The 21827-nt window shown below is 41.8% G+C and overlaps 1 protein-coding gene across 1 annotated transcript in view; it reads left to right on the forward strand.

The window, feature by feature from the left end:
• Positions 1-15878, forward strand: part of Mob2 (MOB kinase activator 2) — a 52953-nt gene extending 37075 nt beyond the window's left edge. The window contains exons 3-4 of the mRNA XM_080284807.1: positions 12167-12388; positions 15367-15878. Of these exons, the coding sequence (XP_080140933.1) occupies positions 12167-12388; positions 15367-15878 (734 nt within the window). The remainder of the gene's footprint in view (positions 1-12166; positions 12389-15366) is intronic.
• The last annotated feature ends 5949 nt before the right edge of the window (positions 15879-21827 follow it).

The raw sequence follows: 21827 nt of genomic DNA on the forward strand, positions 1-21827 counted from the left end.
TTCATTGACCCCCTTACTACAAGTTATTATTATTGTTTTTGTTTATATTATTATTATTATTATTTATTATTATTATTTATTATTATTATTACTATTATTATTACTATCCTAAACAAAAGCGTCTGGTGGAACACAAGAAAAGACGTCACCGGACTGTAGGGGCCAACATGAGAGAGAGAGAGAGAGAGAGACGGACCTGACCTGGGGAAAGAAAGCGAGAGTGAGAGATAGAGAAAGCGACCTAAGAACAACTTCCTGCTCCCTGTTATTCACTCCCCCAATCATTACCATTTGTTCACTTACAACTTTCTCCTCTACGCATTTATTCTCTCTCTCTCTCTCTCTCTCTCTCTCTCTCTCTCTCTCTCTCTCTCTCTCTCTCTCTCTCAGTGTGTGTGTGTGTGTGTGTGTGATGGCAAACGAATTATTAAGCGAGACCTGTTTTTAGCCCATTCATAAAACCTTAAGTAAAGAGGATAATTGTAGAAGGCCCTTATTTTAAGTGGATGGATTTTTTTGTCCCTTTGCAGCTTATTTCCCGTAGCTCAGCGTCAGAATAAGAAAAAAAAAAATACGTGACTAGAACCGTTTTAAGTGCTACTCTACTGTTACGACTCAGCGTTCAAGATGGAGAGATGGCAGTTTTACGCCTAGTTAAAGTGATCGGGGTGTAGATACGAGAATACGACAAAGATAGTAAAGGAGGCTGTACGTTAGGCTTGTTTTTGTTCAATCCTTTGCTGCCGTTGGGTTATTTTAGTCAGCACAGGTGAACCGGAGGGATTAGATATGGGCCTAGCCATCATTAACCCCCTCCACCACGACAAGAGGGATGGTGGAGAGGGACGCCTTCACGTGGTGGCACCGTTATGGCCGGGTGGTGGAGCTGCTTGGTTATACAAACGTTCCTCATTCATCTCCCTAACCCCCGAAAGGAGGATGGATTACAACTTCAAATTGCTGTCTGCTGAGTTTGTTTAGATGAGCCAAGAGTTGCTGCTACTACTACCACTACTACTACTACTACGTTTCCCGTACGTTGAATAAAATCGCGTGGAGGTAGCAAGAATATACTAACGTAAAAATTTAATCGTGTTTTATTTTGTTAACGTCAGACAAAATTATTCAGCTTTAGAAAGATCTGTCTGAGCTGTAGGGGTTAATATAGGGTGTGTATTTTTGGAGTGCATCGGTTTTGTGTGTGTGTGTGTGTGTGAGAGAGAGAGAGAGAGAGACTAATGGCGGTAGTTGAGGATGAACTGATGGTGGTTGCCATGACGGTAATTTTGGTTGTGTTTGTAATACTGGTTGTTGTGGCTGTGAGTGAAAGAGGATAGAAATAGTTGTGATAATGTTTGTTGGAAGAATGTTGGTAGTTGTGGTTAGGACAGGTGATAGACATAGTAGTCGTGATAATGCTTGTTGGCGGCAAGTTGATAGTTGTAGTAATAATGTCTGTAGGAGGAATGTTGGTAGTTGTGGCCACGAAAGAATAATGGTGGTTGTCATAATGTTGGTAGTTGATAAAATGTCGAGTTGAATTTATATCATGATTCTTAAGTCCTTTTTTTCCGTGATATCGTCTTCCCGTTTTGATCTTTGCCGTACGATTTTATTCAGATTGGGGAGATCCTCGTAACGAAGAGGTTGAAATGGTGGTAGTAGTAGTAGTAGTGGTAGTGGTATGTAGTAGTAGTAGTAGTCGTGGTGGTGTCGGCGGTGGCAATGGTGGTGGTGGTGGTTGTGGTAGTGGTATGTAGTAGTAGTAGTAGTCGTGGTGGTGTCGGCGGTGGCAATGGTGGTGGTGGTGGTTGTGATAGTAGTAGTAGTTGTTGTTGTTTCACCATGCTCTCCCGAAACGTGAACCCAGTGGACTGCAAGAAGTAGTTTCCTTTTCCCAACAATCCACCATTCTTCTTTCGGGGCCAGGGAGGGAGTTGTGGGACGTTTGTATAACGGGGTAGAGGAGCCGCTCAATTGATATACAAGAATTTCTGAGTCACCTGAATGGCCAATTTGCCGATAAAAATATAGCAATCATTTCTCTGCCAGAGCTCCACCAGGATCCCCTCTGAATAACCCATGACAAATAAATCGCGTCTATATTTCAGGCATTATCTTCCATCGCCTCCAGGTGTGCCGTCTACGGGAAGGTTGATGGAAAAATTATGCCTTAGAAAATTTTGCCTGAAGAAACGTAGGAAATTGTGACTCTGGTTACTACAGATTGCCCCCATTGTTGTCCCTTCCCTTCAGAAATACACTTGGGCCCCCAGGTTGTACACTTGGGCCCCCTAGGTGTACATTTTGGGCCCCTTAGTTGTACACTTGGACCCCCTAGTTGTACACTTGGACCCCCTGGTTGTACACTTGGGCCCCCTAGTTGTACACTTGGGCCCCCTAGTTGTACATTTGAGGCCCCTTGGTTGTACACTTGGGCCCCCTAGTTGTACATTTGAGGCCCCTTGGTTGTACACTTGGACCCCCTAATTGTACACTTGGGTTCCCTAGTTGTATACTTGGACCCCCTAGTTGTACATTTGGGGCCCCTTGGTTGTACACTTGGGCCCCCTAGCTGTACACTTGGGCTCCGTGATTAGGAACCATTATGCTAGACTGTTAACGGAAGTGATGGTAGTGTATGAATGGTCTTGTTCGTAGTTGTGGTGGCAGTGTTGGTGGGTGTTGAAATGTTGGTTGCTCTGGATATGGTTGTGGTGTGGTGGTGGTTGTAAGGATGTTGGTAGATGTGGTGGTGGGTGGATTGGGAGGGATTTTGATAGAGTTGTGGTGGATTGGGAGGCCTTATGGTAGTTGTGGTGGTGGATTAGGAGGATTTACGGTAGTTGTGGTGGTGGATTGGGAGGGATTGTGGTAGTTGTGGTAGCGGATTGGGAGGGATTGTGGTAGTTGTGGTGGTGGATTGGGAGGGATTGTGGTAGTTGTGGTAGCGGATTGGGAGGGTTTGTGGTAGTTGTGGTGGTGGATTGGGAGGGATTGTGGTAGTTGTGGTGGTGGATTGGGAGGGTTTGTGGTAGTTGTGGTGGATTGGGAGGGATTGTTGTAGTGGTGGTGGTGGATTTGGAGGATTTACGGTAGTTATGGTGGTGGATTGGAAGGGATTGTGGTAGTTGTGGTGGTGGATTGGAAGGGATTGTGGTAGGTGTGTTGGTAGTGACGGAATATTGGTAGATGTGGCTTGTTTGTAGTTTGGAGTGCTGGTAGAGATGTTTGTAGTTGTGGCGGGATGTAGGGAGTTGTAGCATTACTTGCTGTGGTAAATTGTGGTAGAATGGTGGTAGTTTTGTTAGATGTAGAAATGTTGGTAGTTTGAAGAAATGGTGGTAGTCGTGGTAGTTAATGTTGATAATTATGATATAAATGATGCTGGTTGTGGTGGAAATGTTGGTAGTTGTGGTAGAAGTGGTGGTAGTTGTGGTGGAAATATTGGTAGTTGTAGACACTGCGATGCGACACTACTTATGTAACACACTCTCTCTCTCTCTCTCTCTCATTATTTTTTTTTCGATGTCTCCTCCCTCCTCATTCCATCCCTTTCTCTTCTCCTCCTCCTCCTCCACTCAATTTTCACCAACTTCCCCTTTTATTGATTTTCTCCTCCCCTCCCCTCTCTCCCTCCTCACCCCTCCCCTCCCCTCCCCTCCCCTCCCATCTTCTCTTTCCTTATCTGTACCTCAGTCTGGCTGTCTGCTTGTCTGTCTCAACCTACTGCCCTGCATTTTAACTTTACTCTCTCTCTCTCTCTCTCTCTCTCTCTCTCTCTCTCTCTCTGTGTTTTATGCTTCGTCTGGTTGTTAATTAACTTATTATTATTATTATTTTATTGTTATTGTTGTTGTTGTTATCACTATTTATTGTAGTGATTTTTTGTTGTTGCCCTAGGCTGCCCGAACTGTTAGAGCCGGAAGTGTGTGTGTGTGTGTGTGTGAAAAAGGGGCATGCACACACACACACACACACACACACACACACACACACACACACACACACACACACACACACACACACACTTTTTTTTTATGCTGGCCAAGTAGAGACAGCCTCCTCACTCTTTTCCACATGCTAACTATTACGGTCAAGGTGGACGCGAGGCCTTCAGCTTTGAGCCCTTCACCACCAGCCGTTTCCCCCCAGCAAAGTAACATCGTCCACGGCAGCCAGATACAATGCGTCACGGTACTGCTGCTGTGAGAGGCGCGAGGGAAGTTTCGTGATTTGAATTTCGATACGGGGATCATTTGTGTATGGTGCACGTTTTCTCATTTAAATTCGTCCCTAATACGGTTTTTTAAAGATGATTCCAAATTTGAACTTATTTGGGGGGAGAAATTATTTTCTTTAAAGTAAGGTTAGGTTAGGCTAGTTAATGATGATAATTAGTTTAGTCAATATTGATAAATAATATTTTAGTGTAAACACAAAAGATCCAAAATCTAAGTTATTCCGCCGAAACCATTCGATGAACATACGGTTAAGCATTGGTGGTGGATCTGCTCAGTGGCGCTGTTCTAAACGCGGCGGTAACGAGTGAATTTCACTCTGTAAAGTTACGTGGTTTGAGGGTGGCACGCTTCCCATGTCCACCATACCTGTATTTATCTACGCATGGAGCAAGATGTTATACTTAAATATTATTATTATTATTATTAACTAATTTTATTATTATTATCAACTAAACCTAAACTAACTTTTAAAAAAATCATTTATCCCCCAAAATAAGTTCAAATTTGGAATCAGCTTAAAAAAACTGCATTAGTGACGAAGTTGAAACAAACGTGGGAGAACCAGCACCAAACACAAAAGATCCCGATACAGACTTAAGCCCACTGATCTGCACAAGGCCCGCCGACATGGTATAAATTCATCCCTACTAACACCATGAAACTAGTCTTGATTCAGTATGGACGGTGGGTACTGTGCCGAAGTGATGGCGAAATCAAAGGGCTTCTGGGCCTCAGGGAACGGGCTAACAAGAGTACGTCCAGAGTTGGGCACATAATACATGTTACATCTTTTTCCCTCAGTCTTAATTTTTGGTTCGTTTTCCCTTCCTTATTAGGTGGAAAGTAATTCTCTCTCTCTCTCTCTCTCTCTCTCTCTCTCTCTCTCTGACCATGAAGGTGGAGGAGGTTACCCAGGTGTGGAAAACGGCTGCGTCATGCTGGAGAGAGAGAGAGAGAGAGAGAGAGAGAGAGACAGACAGACAGAGACAGAGACAGACAGACAGATGGAGATGGATTAGAAAAAGCGAAATAGGAGACACACCTAAGACATGAGTGAGAGGAGAGCAGCTAAATATTGATTGTGTCAGCGTGTGTAAATGCTTTTTTCCTTGTACGTTTTTTCCGTGTACGTATTTTTTCCGTGTGTTCATCCATACGTGTTTTCCCAGAACCGGTTTGAATGCGTCGGTATATTTCCCTGAGTCACCCCTGGTGGTATGAGGAAACGTGTGTGTGTGTGTGTGTGTGTGAGAGAGAGAGAGAGAGAGCGAGAGAGTCTTCCAATACACCTCAACCTTTTTCATTCTTCCATCTTACTGATTTGCGAGGTAACATGGAGAGACCTTGGCATTGTCGTTTTATATTTATCTTGTACACTTCCTGTCAGTAATCCTGTTACACGTCTTTGTTTTTCCCGCAAAATCAGATTGTTATTGCGATAGAAAATCGGTCGTAACTTTGTAAATCCACTCCGTACCTGATTGCTGGAGAACGGCCTGCTAACCTTCTGATAGGTGTTCATGTTAGCTTTGTTCGCCCTCCGCTCGCTAGCTAAGCGATCATGTTGGAGAGATTGAACTAGTGAGACAGCGCTAAGTCATCAAAACAATAAACTAATTCGCAAGGGGACATTCAGTCAGTGGTATTCTTTTGGAATTGCACCCAAGTAATGGAGACTGAAATGAATATGTTCACCATATAATTTACGTAGTTTTTAACCAGTATCACTTCTATACACATCCATCGCAAATGTACTTTTCAGTGCTTACTGATAGTAAATGGGAGGGGGGAGGCAGCTCATAGCACAGTCCCTTGTCACTTCTACATCAAAAGTAGGCTAGGTTGGGTCGGGTTGAGTTGGGTAAGGTTAGGTAATTTTAACATAGATGAAATGAACGACGGAGATAACCTAGTTGAAGAGTCACCCTCACCTTCTTACTTGCTGAGTACATGAAAAAAAAATCTGGAAGTGATGCATATAGAAGAGAACGTTCTTAGAATTCCGTAAGTTCAGTAATGAGCTTATTAATTTCAGTGTCAGTTATTTGGGAGTAATTACGAAAATTTTATCACCCTTTTAGGAGCTTGAGGTCAAAATCGCCTGCGTTGTGCTTGTGTAAACATTCAGCAAATGATAAGCGAGTGAGAGGTGCAAATTTCTTGTGTACTTGCTCTTTTGGTGTGTGTGTGTTTTTATTATTTCCATTTGTAACCTTTGGATGTGGCTTGAAAATGAATGAGAGAGGGATAGAAGTATAGAAATAACTGGAGAAGGAAAGGAGAGGGGAACTGAGGAAGAGGGAGGGAGAGAAGAGAGGGATAAAGTCGTGGTCTGTCAGTGTGAGGTTTTGAGAGAGAGAGAGAGGGGGGGGGGGAGCAAAACTAGGTAGTCCGTACGAGAGCTCCACAAAAGGCAGCGGCCAAAATCGCTAACTTTTTGTTTATATTCCCATTGTCTCATCAAGTGGTAAGAAGGCAAGGGACGCAAATTTCTTGTGTACTCCCTCTTTTACTCATTTTTCTTTTATTGTTTTTTTTTTATTACCTTTGCATGTGACTCGAAAACGAATGAGAGAGAAAAGTAACTGGAGGAGGAGAGGAAAGGGGAAAAGAGGAGAGGAAAAGTAGGAGAAAAATAGAGAGTGGGAAAGAATACAAACTGATAAAGTCGTGGCCTGTCAGTGTAAGGTTTTATAATGGGAAAACATATCCATGAATATACAGGACTGATATGCACAGTACCATGAGTTCAATAAACCACTGTGTAAAGTAGTTGCTGTACAAACACATAAGCATGGTACTTTTAATATAAATAAATCCTTTAGACACTCATTGTACTTTGTATAAACATTACCAATTTCGTATCCTTTGTTGGTAGATTCCTTTTCATATTTGTGAGTCTGGGAACCACTGTGTAAAGTAGTTGCTGTACAAACACATGAACATGGTACTTTTAATATAAATAAATCCTTTAGACCAGGGGTCGGCAACCTTTTTAGTGCGAGGGCCAGAGAAAGCTTCTAGGAGTAGCCTGCGGGCCGGAGTGCCAAAGAGAACCCAAAAGTGACAGTGTACAAAAATTTTATAGAAAAGCAGGCAAACCAGTGACTAGATTACAAGAAATTTATTGAAAAACATGCAAATCTTTGACTGCCGAAAACAGTTTGTGACAATATATATATATATATATATATATATATATAGAAAAGCAGGCAAACCAGTGACTAGATTACAAGAAATTTATTGAAAAACATGCAAATCTTTGACTGCCGAAAACAGTTTGTGACAATATATATATATATATATATATATATATATATATATATATATATATATATATAGAAAAGCAGGCAAACCAGTGACTAGATTACAAGAAATTTATTGAAATACATGCAAATCAGTGACTGGAGAAAACAGTTTGTGACAATATACAAAAATTTTATAGAAAAGCAGGCAAACCAGTGACTAGATTACAAGAAATTTATTGAAAAACATGCAAATCATTGACTGGCCGCTGTTGCGGGCCGGATTGTTATATAAATATCAAGCAGGGTGACGGGCCATGAGTTCGGACTCTGCGGGCCGGATCTGGCCCGCGGGCCGGTGGTTGCCGACCCCTGCTTTAGACTCTCGTTGTACTTTATATAAACATTACCAATTTCATTTTGTGTCCTTTGTTGGTAGATTGCGTTACATATTTGTGAGTCTGGGGTGGGGGCTGGAATGCGTCTTCTCTGTTTCTCAAGAAACTTTGGGAAAATTTGCTTCTAAATCTGACAGAATCGATAACCGACAGCTGTTGTAGTACACACACCCGTCAGATATCGGCATTTTGTACATTCCTAACTTATTTCACACCATTACATGTATAGCACATTATCAGTCACTGAAAGATTGGATGACAGTGCTGTATTATTACTATTATTATTATTGGTAGTAGGTGGTGGTGACCGCCATCCACTCACTCGATGTAGTGCTGCATACTACTTCTATCTATCTGTCTTTGCCAGAGGCCTCAATTCCGTCAGGAATAGCCACAAACAGATCGCCTCATGTCGCCCAGTCCCCCACCATTGCACTCCCCCCAGCTCACCCTCCCCTCCTCTTTCATATATCTCTCCATTCCATCCCTCCATCTCATCCTCAGTCTCCCCTTCCCTCTCCCCTCCCCCGCTCCATTTCATTCGCATACACTACTCGTTAGTCTCTCGCTCTTCATCCTCTCCACATGGCCAGACCACCTCGGTGTATTTCTCCTAACTCTATCACATATACATCCGCACCACAATGCTCCTTCACTTCCTTATTTCTCAGTCTGTGTTTCCATGCAACTCCATATGTTCCACCCAAATAATTCATTTCCGCTGCTGTCACTCTTGATTTGTGTCCTACCAAAATGTCCAAGCTTCACTTCCATATGTCAGAGTTGGTATCACATTATCGTGCAGCGACTTTTTTGCTTCCATGCTCACCTCTCTAATTCTTATCACTGCTTTCAAAGAACCAGCAACCGTTCTTCCTTGTTGCACTCTTTCAAGCACTTCATCCTCCAAACTTCCATCCTTACTCATCACACTGCCTAAGTACTTATATGCACTCACATTTTCCATTTCCTGATCATCCAGCCTCACAGTACATTCAGTGACTGTCTCTCGAAGACCATAACTTTACTCTTCCCTACATTCACCTTTAGATTCCGTTTCTTACACACTCGCCCAAACTTATTCACTAAGCCTTGCAGTTCCCCTTCGTCTTCACTTACCAATACAGTATCATCTGCAAACAGCAGTACAGGAAGTTTCCAAGCGCTGCCCTCTCTCATTGGGGCTGCTCCAACATCCACTTCCCTACCTTGTGCCTCTTTTATAACCCCCCATCCATATACAGATTGAACAACCCTGGAGACTTTGAACAACCATGGAGATGTGACAGACATGACACATCCATGTTTCAGTCCAACATTCAGAAAGAAAAATTCACTAAGTTCACTATCCACATGCGCTGCAGCCTTAGCTCCCTCATACATATTCATCACGGCATTCGGCAACATCCCATTTATTCCCTATATTCTTAGTTATTTTCCACATTCCTTGTCTATCCACTCTGACATTATGCCCTCTCCAAATCCATGAAGGCCGCATATAACTTCTTTCTCTTCTCTATAAACTTTCCCACTAAAGATCTAAGAATGAATATATGATCAACACAACCTTTTCCCTTCCTAAAATCCCCCTCTTCTTCTCCAACTAATTTCTCTGTTATTTCCCTGTTAATAAGTATCGTACCATATACTTTCCTAGTTACGCTAAAAAGACAAATGCCCCTATGATTACCACAAACTTTTTTTCCCCTTTTCCTTTGTATAGGGAAAAAATTATACCTGACTTCCAATCCTCCGGGACTTTACCTTCCTCTCAGGCCAATCTGCTCATCTTCCCTATCCATTCTACTGGTATCTCTCCCCCATGCTTCAGCATTTCACCACACACTCCATCGATTCCTGGGGCATTCCCCATTTTGCTTTTCGTCATTGCATCTGGTACTTCCATCCTACTGATGTCTTTCTCCCTTCTCACTTCCCTCCATCTCCCAGCCATTTGCGAGGTGCTATCCAAAATTTTCCGGACTGGGATCGCGACTCGTAAACGGGTTGTAGTAGCATGATGTGCCATCTCTAGGTGGCAGTACTAACATGCATTGCGAGTCAGTGTGCCACACGGCGCGGAGCTAAGTGGACGTGGGGATTAGTGTGACATTCGTTTGTTTGCTGTCATGCAAGTGTTGTCTGGCAATTGTTTAGATGGATATAAAAAAGGAACAGCGAATTTGCATCAGATTTTGTGCTAATCTCAGGAAAAATGCAACAGAGACCCTGTCCATGATTCAATAAGTGTTTGGTGAGCAGTTTCCTGGTCAGACGGCCTCACCAAGACCCAAAAAGGCCAGACAGGTGAAAAGCAATGTCAAGAGCATACTGATCATTTTCTTTGACATCATGGTGATTGTGCACAAAGAATTCATCCCAGCTGGCCAAACCAGCTACTACTGTGATGTTTTGCGGCAACTGCACGATGTGAGAAGGCGACTCCCTGACATTTGACGAGACAACAACTGGCTACTCCTCCATGACAATCCCCCCAACTCACAGTGTGCTCAACACCCAGCAGTTTTTGGCCAAGAACAACATGACTGTTGTCCCCCACCCTCCTCACTGGCTGGATTTGGCCCCGTCTGACTTCTTTCTGTTCCAAAAAATGAAGATCAAGCTGAAAGGGCATCGTTTTGATACCATTGAGGACATTCAGAAGGAATAGCGGGCAGTACTCAACATTTGTCGAAAAGGACTTCCAGCGAGCGTTCCAGGAATGGAGGAAGCGCTGGGACTGGTGTATCAGTGCGCAAGGGAACTACTTTGAGGGTGATGGCGGCCAGTAGGAGCTATAGTGAGTTTTCAGTTTTATATATCATTAGTGCGGAAAATTTTGGATAGCACCTCGTATACACACATTACATTCGCTCTTTATGTTAACTTATTCCATTAGTTTTATCATGCTCTGTGTCCTCTCTTTCTATTTCTCCTATCTTTCCTGTCTTTTTTGTTACTCCTCTTTCTGTTTCAGGTGATAATACATTGAGTGACAAGCCTAATGGTTTCCTGTAAGCCAGGAAACCATTTACAGTGCTGGGTGGTAACCATATAACCATCCCATACATGTTCCATGTGTCAACAAGTGGGTGGCATGGGGATTATGGCATCGGGCTGTAGATAGATAGATAGGTATTATAATTGTTATTTTTGTTGTTATTATTAGCTATACTTTGCAAAAGTCATGTGTGCTTTCAGCCTGAATGTTGCTCACCCTTGAGTGGATGTGGAGAGGTTGCACTAAAACAACTGGGCAAAATTCAAAACAAAGCTCTAAGAATAATTAACCCTGCATTTACAAATGAACTACTTCCGGTACAAGTAAGGCAGAATGTTGTCCCCCCTGCATTATTTTCCAGATACTTTTATGACAAATGCTCAGATGAAGTTGGATCCATTGTGCCACTTCTCCATGCCTTCCTCCGTGCTACATGGGCATCTTGTAGCACTTATGATTGGACTGTCATACTGTCGTGTTGCAAAACTTGTGCTTGTCAGAATTCCTTAATTCCCCAAACTGCTTCTCTTTGAGCTCACTCCTCCAGTTAACCTCCCCCCCAAAAAAAAAAAAAATAATAATAATACTAATAATAAAAAAATAAAATCAACCTACAGTTCAGGTCCAACTGTTACAGATTGTGAGTGGGGGTCACCTGTAATCTGGTGTATGGGATTATTTTTACATTCAGTTTGTTTTTCCTTCCTCCCATCTTCTGTATTTATTATAAAAAAATAAAAAAAACTATATCTGTTTATTGCAGACACCTCAATCCTGTGGCCACAAACAAATCGCCTCCGTGTCACCCTGTCCCCCTCCATTTCACTGACCTCACCTCAGCTCACACCGCCTTCTCACATACACCTCTCCATTCCATCCTTCCATCTCATCCTTGGTCTCCTCCTCCCTCCCCCCCTCCACTTCACTCGCATACACCCTCCTTTTTAGTCTCATGCTCTCCAAACCACCTCATTGTATTTCTCCAAATGCTTTCTGTCACATCCACAGCCACACCACAACACTCCATCACTTCCTCATTTGTCAGTACGTCTCTCCATGTTACTCCACATGCTCCTCTTAAATAACTCATTTCCACAGGCCTCGCTCTTGACTTGTGTCCTTCCAGCAAGATCCAAGCTTCACTTCCGTATGTTAGAATTGGTATCACAGTACTGTCATGCAGCTACTTTTTCACTTCCATGCTCACATCCCTATTTCATATCACTTCTTAAAAGTAAAATTAATAAATAAAATAACACCACATTTCTCTTTCCACAGCAATTGACTTCTTCCAGCACATCAACCTGGTGTATGGGACAGTCAGCGAGTACTGTACGATGAGTGGGTGTCCAGACATGACAGGCCCAGCCACACGACAGTACCTGTGGTTTGACGAGAAGGGCAAGAAGACCAGGGTGGCTGCCCCACAGTATGTCGACTATGTTATGACCTTTACGCAGAAGACCATCAACGATGAGTCCATCTTCCCCACAAAATTCGGTTAGTTACAAGTTTATTATTTTTTATTTATTTTATTTATATATTTTTTCGTAAAATTCAGTTTAAAAATCAGATAGTCATGAGTCCATCATACCCCCAGAACTCTGTTATTGATAAGTTCATGCAGAACTCTGTCAGATCCATCATCGACCACTAGATTTGGTTAGTGACAAGACCATTTACAAAATGGTTAGTGTTCAGGCCATCATCCCCACAAAATTTGGCTTATTTCAAGGCCGTTTTTCCCACAAAATTCACTTGTGTCAAGACCATCTCTCTCTCTCTCTCTCTCTCTCTCCCCCCCCAAAAAAAAAAAAAAAAAAAAATGACGCGTCATTGTTTGTAATGATATTGCTGTTCATTATGGATGTACTTTATGTCCATGTGTTGTATGCATTGTTAGTTGGTTTGTTACTGTGCTTAATATAAGCTGGTTAGTGTATTCCTGCTGGTCTGATTGTTGATGAAAATTATATTGACTGAGCTATCTTGGGGGTATTGAGGTGTTGGAGAGGGACATCTCTCAGTGGTGCTGATGTAATTCAACAGCTCCGCTGCCTGGTTTTTCAGATGTCCCTTACCTCCTTTCCATCTCTTTAAAAGAGGATGGCGGAATGCTAGAGAACGGCAGCATGTGCCTGCAGTGTATCAGTTTTACATCCAAATGAGCCTAGGGCACAACAGCAATAATAACCGCAACTGTGCTATTGATGTGTTAGCTGTGTTTTGACTTATTAACCCTTCATGTGAATGCTATCCCTATCCTACATTAAATTGTCACTGCAGTCCTCATACCTAAAGTTACAGACTTTTAACTCACAATAATAGAGTGATTTGACCTCCTTCACAATGAAAGATCTATTCGAATTTCAGTGAAATTGTTTGGAAGTAGCCAGAATAAAATGAAATTGTCATCATAATGAAGGGATTAAAAAACAACTATTTCTGCAGAGTAAAGTAGTAACCCTAAGTTTGCGAAGATGCTTATAATGATACCCAGACTTCAGGGAGGTAGTAGCTCTAGTTGTAACCCCATACTCGGTTGAATGTGAACCCGGTTCATCCTCCTTTTAGGGGGATGGACAAAGGATTGAGGGACGACTGGAATCTTTATATAACCAGGCATTAATGCTGACCAGTTACAGTAGATTGGTACCACCAAAAGAAAGCAACTTTTCCACCACATCCTCAGAGGAACATCAGTGGTATAACGATCCATGTCCTTAGTTTGGGGAGAAATCTGATGATGATGCATTGCCTTAGACACTAAAGTCACTTATTAGGCTATAGCTTTTGACAGTTGTGGTGTGTAGTTGGTTGGTATTTAGGGAAAACTTTCCTGGTGGAATGTCAGTACAGAGGACTGAGCCTCTTTACTGACCTCTGATTCTAGCACCAGACTTGAAGTGCAAGTGGCTCCAGCCTGCCCCACAGCCCTGTCATTGTAGAAAAAATACCATATAACTACTGAACTACAATACTATTCCGGAAAGCCAGAATATGGCCTCCAGTCCATCTTCAGTACCAAGATATCAGCAGTTGCACTATATGTCCAAAGTGCAGCAATATCATATCGTTTGTAAAGGCCCCAGCATGCTTGTTTGCATCAACCTTGGTCATATAATGGCAGCTCACCATGCTGCTTGATCTCTGGCAGCCTCCCTTTTCAGTCCTTTATCCTTAAGGTCACACTGTATGATGCCGTCTCAGGTCTTTTTCAGTCTGCCTCTTGCAACCCTACCTGTGATGCTCACATTTTCTGCTTTTTGCATCAAATTGTCCTCCATCCTCACCACATGCCCAAACCATCTCAGTCTGCCCCTCCTCATCACAACACAAGTACACTCCAGTCCCCGCCTTCCTCTCAGCTCTTCAATCGTAAACCTAGCTCTCCCAGGCCACACATTCGGAGATGCACTACACATCCATCTAACAATTGTCATTTTTGTACATTTGAGCCTGTGGATATCCTCTGCCTTTACTGCCCAGGTCCACATACAATGATCCTTTTGCATGGAGAGCCTTCTCAGTGTTAGGAGAAGCAACAGCTCCATGAACTTCTGCCAATTACTCCTTACCTTAGCTACAGAGTTAGCTCCAGTCCCTCCTGTAGCACATAACGTGTCCCCCAAATAACAAAACTCTTCCACACACTCAAAGACTCGCCAGCAAGACCAATCCTTTCACTCCTGACAATCTCTACATGCTTTCCCCGACATACCATACACACAAAATCAGCATTATCTCATGGTCTATCTCAGATACCACTACATCTCTTCTGCACCCACTTATACACCCTTGTGGCAAACCGCACATGACCACTCTCCCTCTGCTTTGACAGTACCACCATCATCTGTAGGTATCATCACTTTTATCAGCAATCTGCATTTACTCTCAAATCCTTGTTCCCCATTCCATCACTTCACATCCTAAATCATTCCTGTTTCTCTTTCATTCTCTGCAATCAACACCAAGTCATCAGTGAAGAATATCTCCTGGGAGAGTCCATTTCTGAAGTCATGTGAGAGAGCTTCAAGCACCATGACAAACTGTAAAGGGCTCAAGATTGACCCCTGATGCACACCAACATTCACAGAAACTCATCACTTAGATATCCACTCACTCTCACCTGGGTGCGATTACCAACATACACAGCCATAACCACTCTAACCCGCCACTCCATGGTTCTAAGCTTTCTTATTGATCAGTTCACCAACTTCCTAGGACTCTGTCAAATGCCTTCTCCAGATCAGCACAAAATGCAGCTTTCTTTCCAATATATTTTTCCTGAAGCTGTCAATGATGTAAAACTTTCTGGTTATTACTCGTGTGTGTGTGTGTGTGCGCACGCATGTGTGCAAGTGAGTGAGAGATGAGTCAGTTTCATTTAAGGAGTTGCAGCTTTGTCACAGTATTGTGCTACAGGGATTCATTTGTATAGTACTGTATTTTGTTAATGAGTGTTCTTTCTGTTGCAGAGAATGACTTCCCCGTGTCATTTGAGAGCATTGTAAAGAAGATTCATCGGCTGCTGTTCCATGTGTTGGCACACTTGTATCACAGCCACTTCCGTGAGCTGGTGCTGCTGAACCTGCATGCACATCTCAATTGCATCTTTGCCCACTTCATCCTCTTCAATGATCGCTTCCGCCTCATAGATGACAAAGAGACCGAGATACTGCATGACCTTGTGGTGGCGTTGCGGCTGCACCCGGAGACCGAGGCTGCCGCCACAGCAGCCGCTGGCAGCTGCAACCCTGCAGCAGGGGCGGAGTGTGGAAGTGGCACTCCTAGCATAGAGGGTGATGCAGCAGCCCCCTCCACTCCTCTCACCACAGATGGTGAAAGTGGCAGCTGCTCTACTGGGCCGGAGCAGCCACCTTCGTCCCAGGCCAGTGAGGTGGCCACCACCACCAGTAGCAGTAGTGGGGTGGCGGAGGTGGCAGGGGGAGCTGGGCCACCCCCACCTGGCCCAGACACGCGGCCATAGTGATCCTCAGAGCTAGTGAAACAATATTAGCGAGTGCCCTGGGCCGGCCTCACCTGTGGCCTTCTTGGCTCCCAGTCCCAGTCTGTCCCGGTATGGTGCCTTTGCCGAGCTGGGGCAGTGGAGGCGCCATGGCACCTGGCCGACCCAGACACACCTCGCTATCGGGTGTAAATATGTGTTGTAAAGTCCCTAGATCGTAACTATTGCTATACAAATACTATTTATATTATCCTGCGTTATCACACAAGCACACATTCACCATAAAGTGCATTGTCTTCACCCGGGCTGCGGCCCTGCGGGTGGACACAGGCCCCGCAGCAACCAACCATATTCCTGCTGCACCATTGTCAAGACCACCTGGGATGCAAACTTTTCTCTTGTGATTTTACTGATACCAGAAAAAAAATTATTTTATTATGGAATCTAATGTTTGGTTTGTCTTATAAACACAGTGGTGTTTGGTTCATGTTCAGGTGCTTGGCAGGGAAACTCTCAAAAACCAAACTTGTAAGTTTTGTGATATTACTAGAACATTTCCAGCCAAGTTTCTCCTTTCTCTTGTTATGTAAGTAGGCTTCTTAAGTCCTTACTAGTCGACATGTGATGTGTCTCCTCTTAGTTTTCCATATTCAGTACAAACTTCCCTGAGGATGTTTTAGTTCCACTTCTCCTTTATAATGTATTATAATTTGTTTACACAGATGGCACAGAAGCATTTATGTATTTAGTTACCAGTACACTCGCATTACTTCCTCATCCAGTGATCAGCACACCTTCCCTTGTTTCATGAGGACCCAGAGCTTTGTTCTACATTTCATCATCAAACATGTACTTAATTTTCTGTGAGAATGGACTAATAGGGAAAATATGTTCTTAGAACAAAAGCAAAAAACAACAAAAAAAATACCTGCTAAGAATTACCTCAGCCATTGTGAAGCATAAGACACTACTGGTTAGCTTTAGCAGTCATAGAGGAGTCATGCATATTCTGAGTAACAATAGATAGATGATTATAAGAGGCAGTGGTTGTGCCAGTGTGTGTGGTGCCGTGTTGTGACTCTGGCAGCATGGGGGTTGCATGAGGGATAAACAGCCTTTCTTCCGCAATATTGAGAAAACAAACTAGCGACCATTCTACAGCATGAGTAAAATCTGGGCTGTTGTTGAAACTCATAATTAGTATAACTAGTGACCATTCATCTTCAATATTGGTAAAACAGTGTGAGATTTTTCAGTAATCCCCATCACAAAACAAAAAATTTATAATACTGTACTGTTAAAGCCTACAAATACATCTTGAGAAGATTATGTACACAATTTTGATGATATTTGCTGTAAGCTTTCATATAAGAATGACATTCTTAATAAGACTGAAGGTGTCACAGGAAATATGTCACAAGCTGGTATTTATTTTTACCACACAATATCAGTGAGCCCCAGAAGCTGGTTCAGTGATTGAGGATGTGCTTGAGTTTAGAAACTGTCACTGAGATTTTCTCCTCATTATTTCATATGCCTCTTCTCTTGCCTTGTTCTCAGGCATTTAGTAAGATATAACTAGTAGGCATAATGTATATAAGTGTGAGCTGCTTTGAGTGCTGACACAGCAGGACACATCACTGACATTCCCCCCCCCCTCCCTACCCACTGCCTCACCTTCCTTTACTTCCCATAATGAACTACTCCTAGACCAGGATGTTGCAGGGAATTTATTTGTTCTAGCAAAATATGTAATGTGTAATTATTTATTTTTATCTCATTTACTAGCTTGAGATGAATTATATAAAAGGTAGATCTTGCAGGCAAGGATTGGAGTGACATGCTGATATAGTATACTGTATATGCTGATGTTGTTTGCCTAGTGATATATTATCTTTGATGACAGGTATATTATTATTATTTCAGTTTAACTGAGATGTATATAATGCAGAGTTGTTATAATTATAGTGGTAATAAGGGTTGTAATCTAAGTAGCTTTGGCAATTTCATAACACCTCTTCCTCAGTGACTTATGTTGCATAGTACACCTTTTTATCCTCTTCTGTATTACTGGGGCAGGCTGTCAGTAATAGAATTTCATAAATTTCATAAAAGAGAATGTTAAGGTGTAATATGGCTAAGAAATTCCTTAGGAAGAGGCTGTATGAAGTCTCTTATGCCACCTGGAATACAACAAGTCACAAGCTAGGAGTGTGTGGTGGAGGGCAGAGTGACTCCCAACCTCGAACACGATCTCCAGATTGGACACGCCTGGGGGCTCTGAGGACTATATTCTTGTCAGCTAAGGGGGCTTCCTTACATCACACTCTTACCACTTTAGTTTCTGTATCTTTTAAGTTGACATATTTTTATGGCACATGATGATCTAGTGCTTGGAATTCCCCAGTCAGTGATGGTCTTGTATAGGTCTGATCCCCAAGAATTGACTAGAATCTTTTCATTTATTTAATGCCACCTTGGAAAGTAGGCTAGTCATATACCGTACCCATAAGTACACTGCCTAGCCGTGAGCCCCTTTTCCTCCATGAGGGTAAAATGGGTTTGGCTGTTACAGTTACTGTATGTTATAAAATCTGTATCTATTAATATGTAAATATCATAAAAGATTTTATTGGTACTAAGCTGTGAAGTGCATAAAAGATTGCTAAGGAATAGGTGGTAGAAAGCCTACTCAGCTGATGAGGATTGAGTCCAGGAAGTAGGAGGCTCCCAAGCACATATTTCTTATTAGTTTTTTTCTGAAAATAGTTTGTTAGTATTATCATTGATGTTACCTGTGCAATCTCTGTCAGTATAAAACAAGACTTATATAGAAGAGATTGGCAAACCATAAAATACAAAATACAGTAGTAAAGAAAAGGTGCAAGGAGCCTCCTTAGCTGATGAGAATACCATTCTAAGTGTCAGGACATTGGTATTCTCACCAGCTTAGGATATTTTGTAGCGCCTCATCTGTAGTGATTTTGTGCAAGTTACACCTTATCCTCCACTTTCATATGATTTTTATGTTCTTAATATGGAGTTTTCATAAATATGATAAAGGAAAATATTTTGCTGTCAATAAGCAGAAATAAACTGCTAAAGAAAGGTGCAAAGGAGCCTTCTAAGCCTCGTGAATTTGAGTGATGGCCTTTTTAATGTGTTCTTTATTCTACCAGTTGACTTTATTCAACTTCGGAAAAGCTTTTTTGTACTGAAGGGGATTATAAGTGTCTAACCCCTCCAGTTAGAAAAATCACTCCAAAGCTGAATATAATCATCTACAGATGACAAGGATAAAATGAAAAAGACATCCCCAGGCTCAGGGCTTTCTAACAGGAATACAAGTCCATGCTGCTCTCATAGCTCCTTAGTTGGCTACAGCGGCATCTGGACTGCTTAGTCAGGCGGTGATGTTCTCATTGCTGGAGTGTTAATGCTGCATAGGGCTTTGTTCTCATTTGGCTTCGGAAATTTCATAACTTCATCTCCCAAGCGGTTTACTTTGTTCAGTAGGCTCTTGCGAATATTTTGTAATGGGTTCCTGAAAACTGCTGTTTATTAGCAAAAATGTTATTGGCATGGTACAGTATTGAAATTTATGTACTGTAACCCTTGCAAAGCAGACTCTTCAAGTGCAGGCAAGTAAATGCCCCTGCAAGGTCATTCCATGCATTGAACTAGTGTTTCCATCGGTAGACAGTGAGATTTTCGGGAGAATGTACAGTTTTGGGTCTTGGATGGATGCTGCGTTTGCATCTTATTACATAGTTAAGAGGGGCTCCATGATTAGCTGCGCATCACCCTGTCATTTGGTAATATATTTACTACCCAGCATTGCACTGTAAATGGTTTCCAGGGTTACAAGAAACCATTTACTTGTCAATTTGTTTAGAATCACCTTAGGAAGCACGGCATCACTACGTCAAGGGATTGTATGATGGTTGTCACCTCCTACCACATAACATGCATGTAAATAGGGTTAATTGGATCTGCCACCCCTAGACTATTTTTTTTTTTTTCCTAATGCTATTTTTTCAAGCAGAAATGGAGTCTTTATAGTAAAGCATTATAATGGAGACTTTGAGTTATAAAATTTATCATGAAAAAGTTGTTTTGCGGTGAGTTCAACCCACAGAATTTAACCCATTGGTTTGGTGAGTTTAACCCACCTACATGACGTGGGGATGAAACTAGATTTGTTGTCAAATAACTTAATCCCATCAAACTCTTTTATTTATTTATTTTATTATTATTTTTTTTCACTCAGAGTCACCCATCCTTCAGTCCTACTGATGCTTCACATGAAGTCTGTATTATTTGAATGATGCCTTATCTTATTTGAAAAATGGGTAGATTCTAAGTAGTTGTTACTGTATTTGCAAAATTATTACTGTTGAAGTCAGTAATCCTAAGAGCTTGTTGTACATTACACCATAATATAAAGGATGTCGATATTAAAAAGATACAGAAACAGTACCATACAAGAATAAAATAAAGATGTAATGGGCAAAATAAACTGCTTAGGATAAGGAATTGCAGAAAGTTTCCTGTGCCAATGAGAATATGGTCATTAGTCGTTTTGAGAAAGCAGGTCAGAAAAGTGTATCTCGAACTTTGAGGTGGCTGGTTGTTTTGGATGAGAGATATTTGGGAGAACAGCAGAAAAAAAAATGTTCCCAAGGATTGCTATTATAGAGATGTATTTTAAAGCCTGGAGACATGCATTTGCTTTCCATAACTAACGAATGAGAGGCATGTGGGTTGAAATGCAGTATGTTGTTGCTGCTGTTGTTGTCAGGTCCTTCATTCTGTGAGATCTTTCCTAGGCTAAAGCAAACAGTGGAACAGTAGCCAGAATAAAATATAAAAAGATTTCATGACTGAAAGGGTTAGTGCAGATGGTACGTGGTCCCTTTTGTCACAGAGGTCCCTTCTAACCTGAATAAAATGTACTGGCAATAAGTTTTAAGATAGAAGAGATGTTAGACTGAAGGAGGTAATTTAATTCCAGTTTTGCAGAAAGTCAAGTTGGTAGATTCAGGCTTCTTATAATTTCTGAGTTACTTGGTCTCTAGAGTATTATCCTAAGACTGGAAGATGCCTTGCAGTACATAGATTGACTTAAAATTTTCAAACAGCTTCTGGTCAGTGTAATATAAACATTTAAAGCAACACAAAGATTGTAAAGCTATTTCTCTCACTTGCCTTGTTTGTTAGTGTGGCAAAGTACCTGCTGTCTAAGCTTTGGATATGTGACTTAGAGGCTATTACTTGTTAATGTTGGAGGACTGCTAGCACCTCATCCTTAGTGATATATTTTGAATATTTCACCTTAACCGTTCATTTGTTTCATATATCAACATAATATTGTCCTAGACTGTGTAAATATCATGCAAGAGAATAATGATGTGTCATATGCATAGTCAGTAAGAAAGAGGTGTTCAGGAGTCTCCTTAACTGACAAGAGTACGCTCCTAAATGTTGCCATGGCAGCAAAGAAGTCATCTCAGTTTTATGTGCATTTTGCTGTGGAAAGGACAGCTAGCATATCATAATTCAAAATGTTTTGCATCAATTGCCAGAGTAATGTTTATAGTACAGTAAGCCTTCCATTTAGCAAATATAATACACTTGTCTAAGACAGTTTTGATCTCTCATTTCATATCTTTTGCCCTGAAGCTTGTTGTAGGACCATGATACCAGAGCCTGATTTTTCCAGAAAGTTTTAAGCGTTAGAGGATTGTTTGGCAATGGAAGGCTTACTGTGCATAGGTTCCATAATCCAGAGTTTGTGATAAATGAGCAGTGTGGTCAAAGGTTGGCCAGACAAGGTGGAAGCAACCTAGGAGCCACGGTATCATGTTTACCAGCTTCATCTTCATGGTATTTTGTTTTAAATGACTCTGGATTGGATATTTAGTTTTGATTGTATACAAAAACTTTTATCAGTTTTGCATGATGGACCTC

Source organism: Coenobita brevimanus, chromosome 103, assembly GCF_032717465.1.
Source record: "Coenobita brevimanus isolate Jiangsu-jjx chromosome 103, ASM3271746v2, whole genome shotgun sequence".
In the NCBI taxonomy this organism is placed as follows: Eukaryota; Metazoa; Arthropoda; class Malacostraca; order Decapoda; family Coenobitidae; genus Coenobita; species Coenobita brevimanus.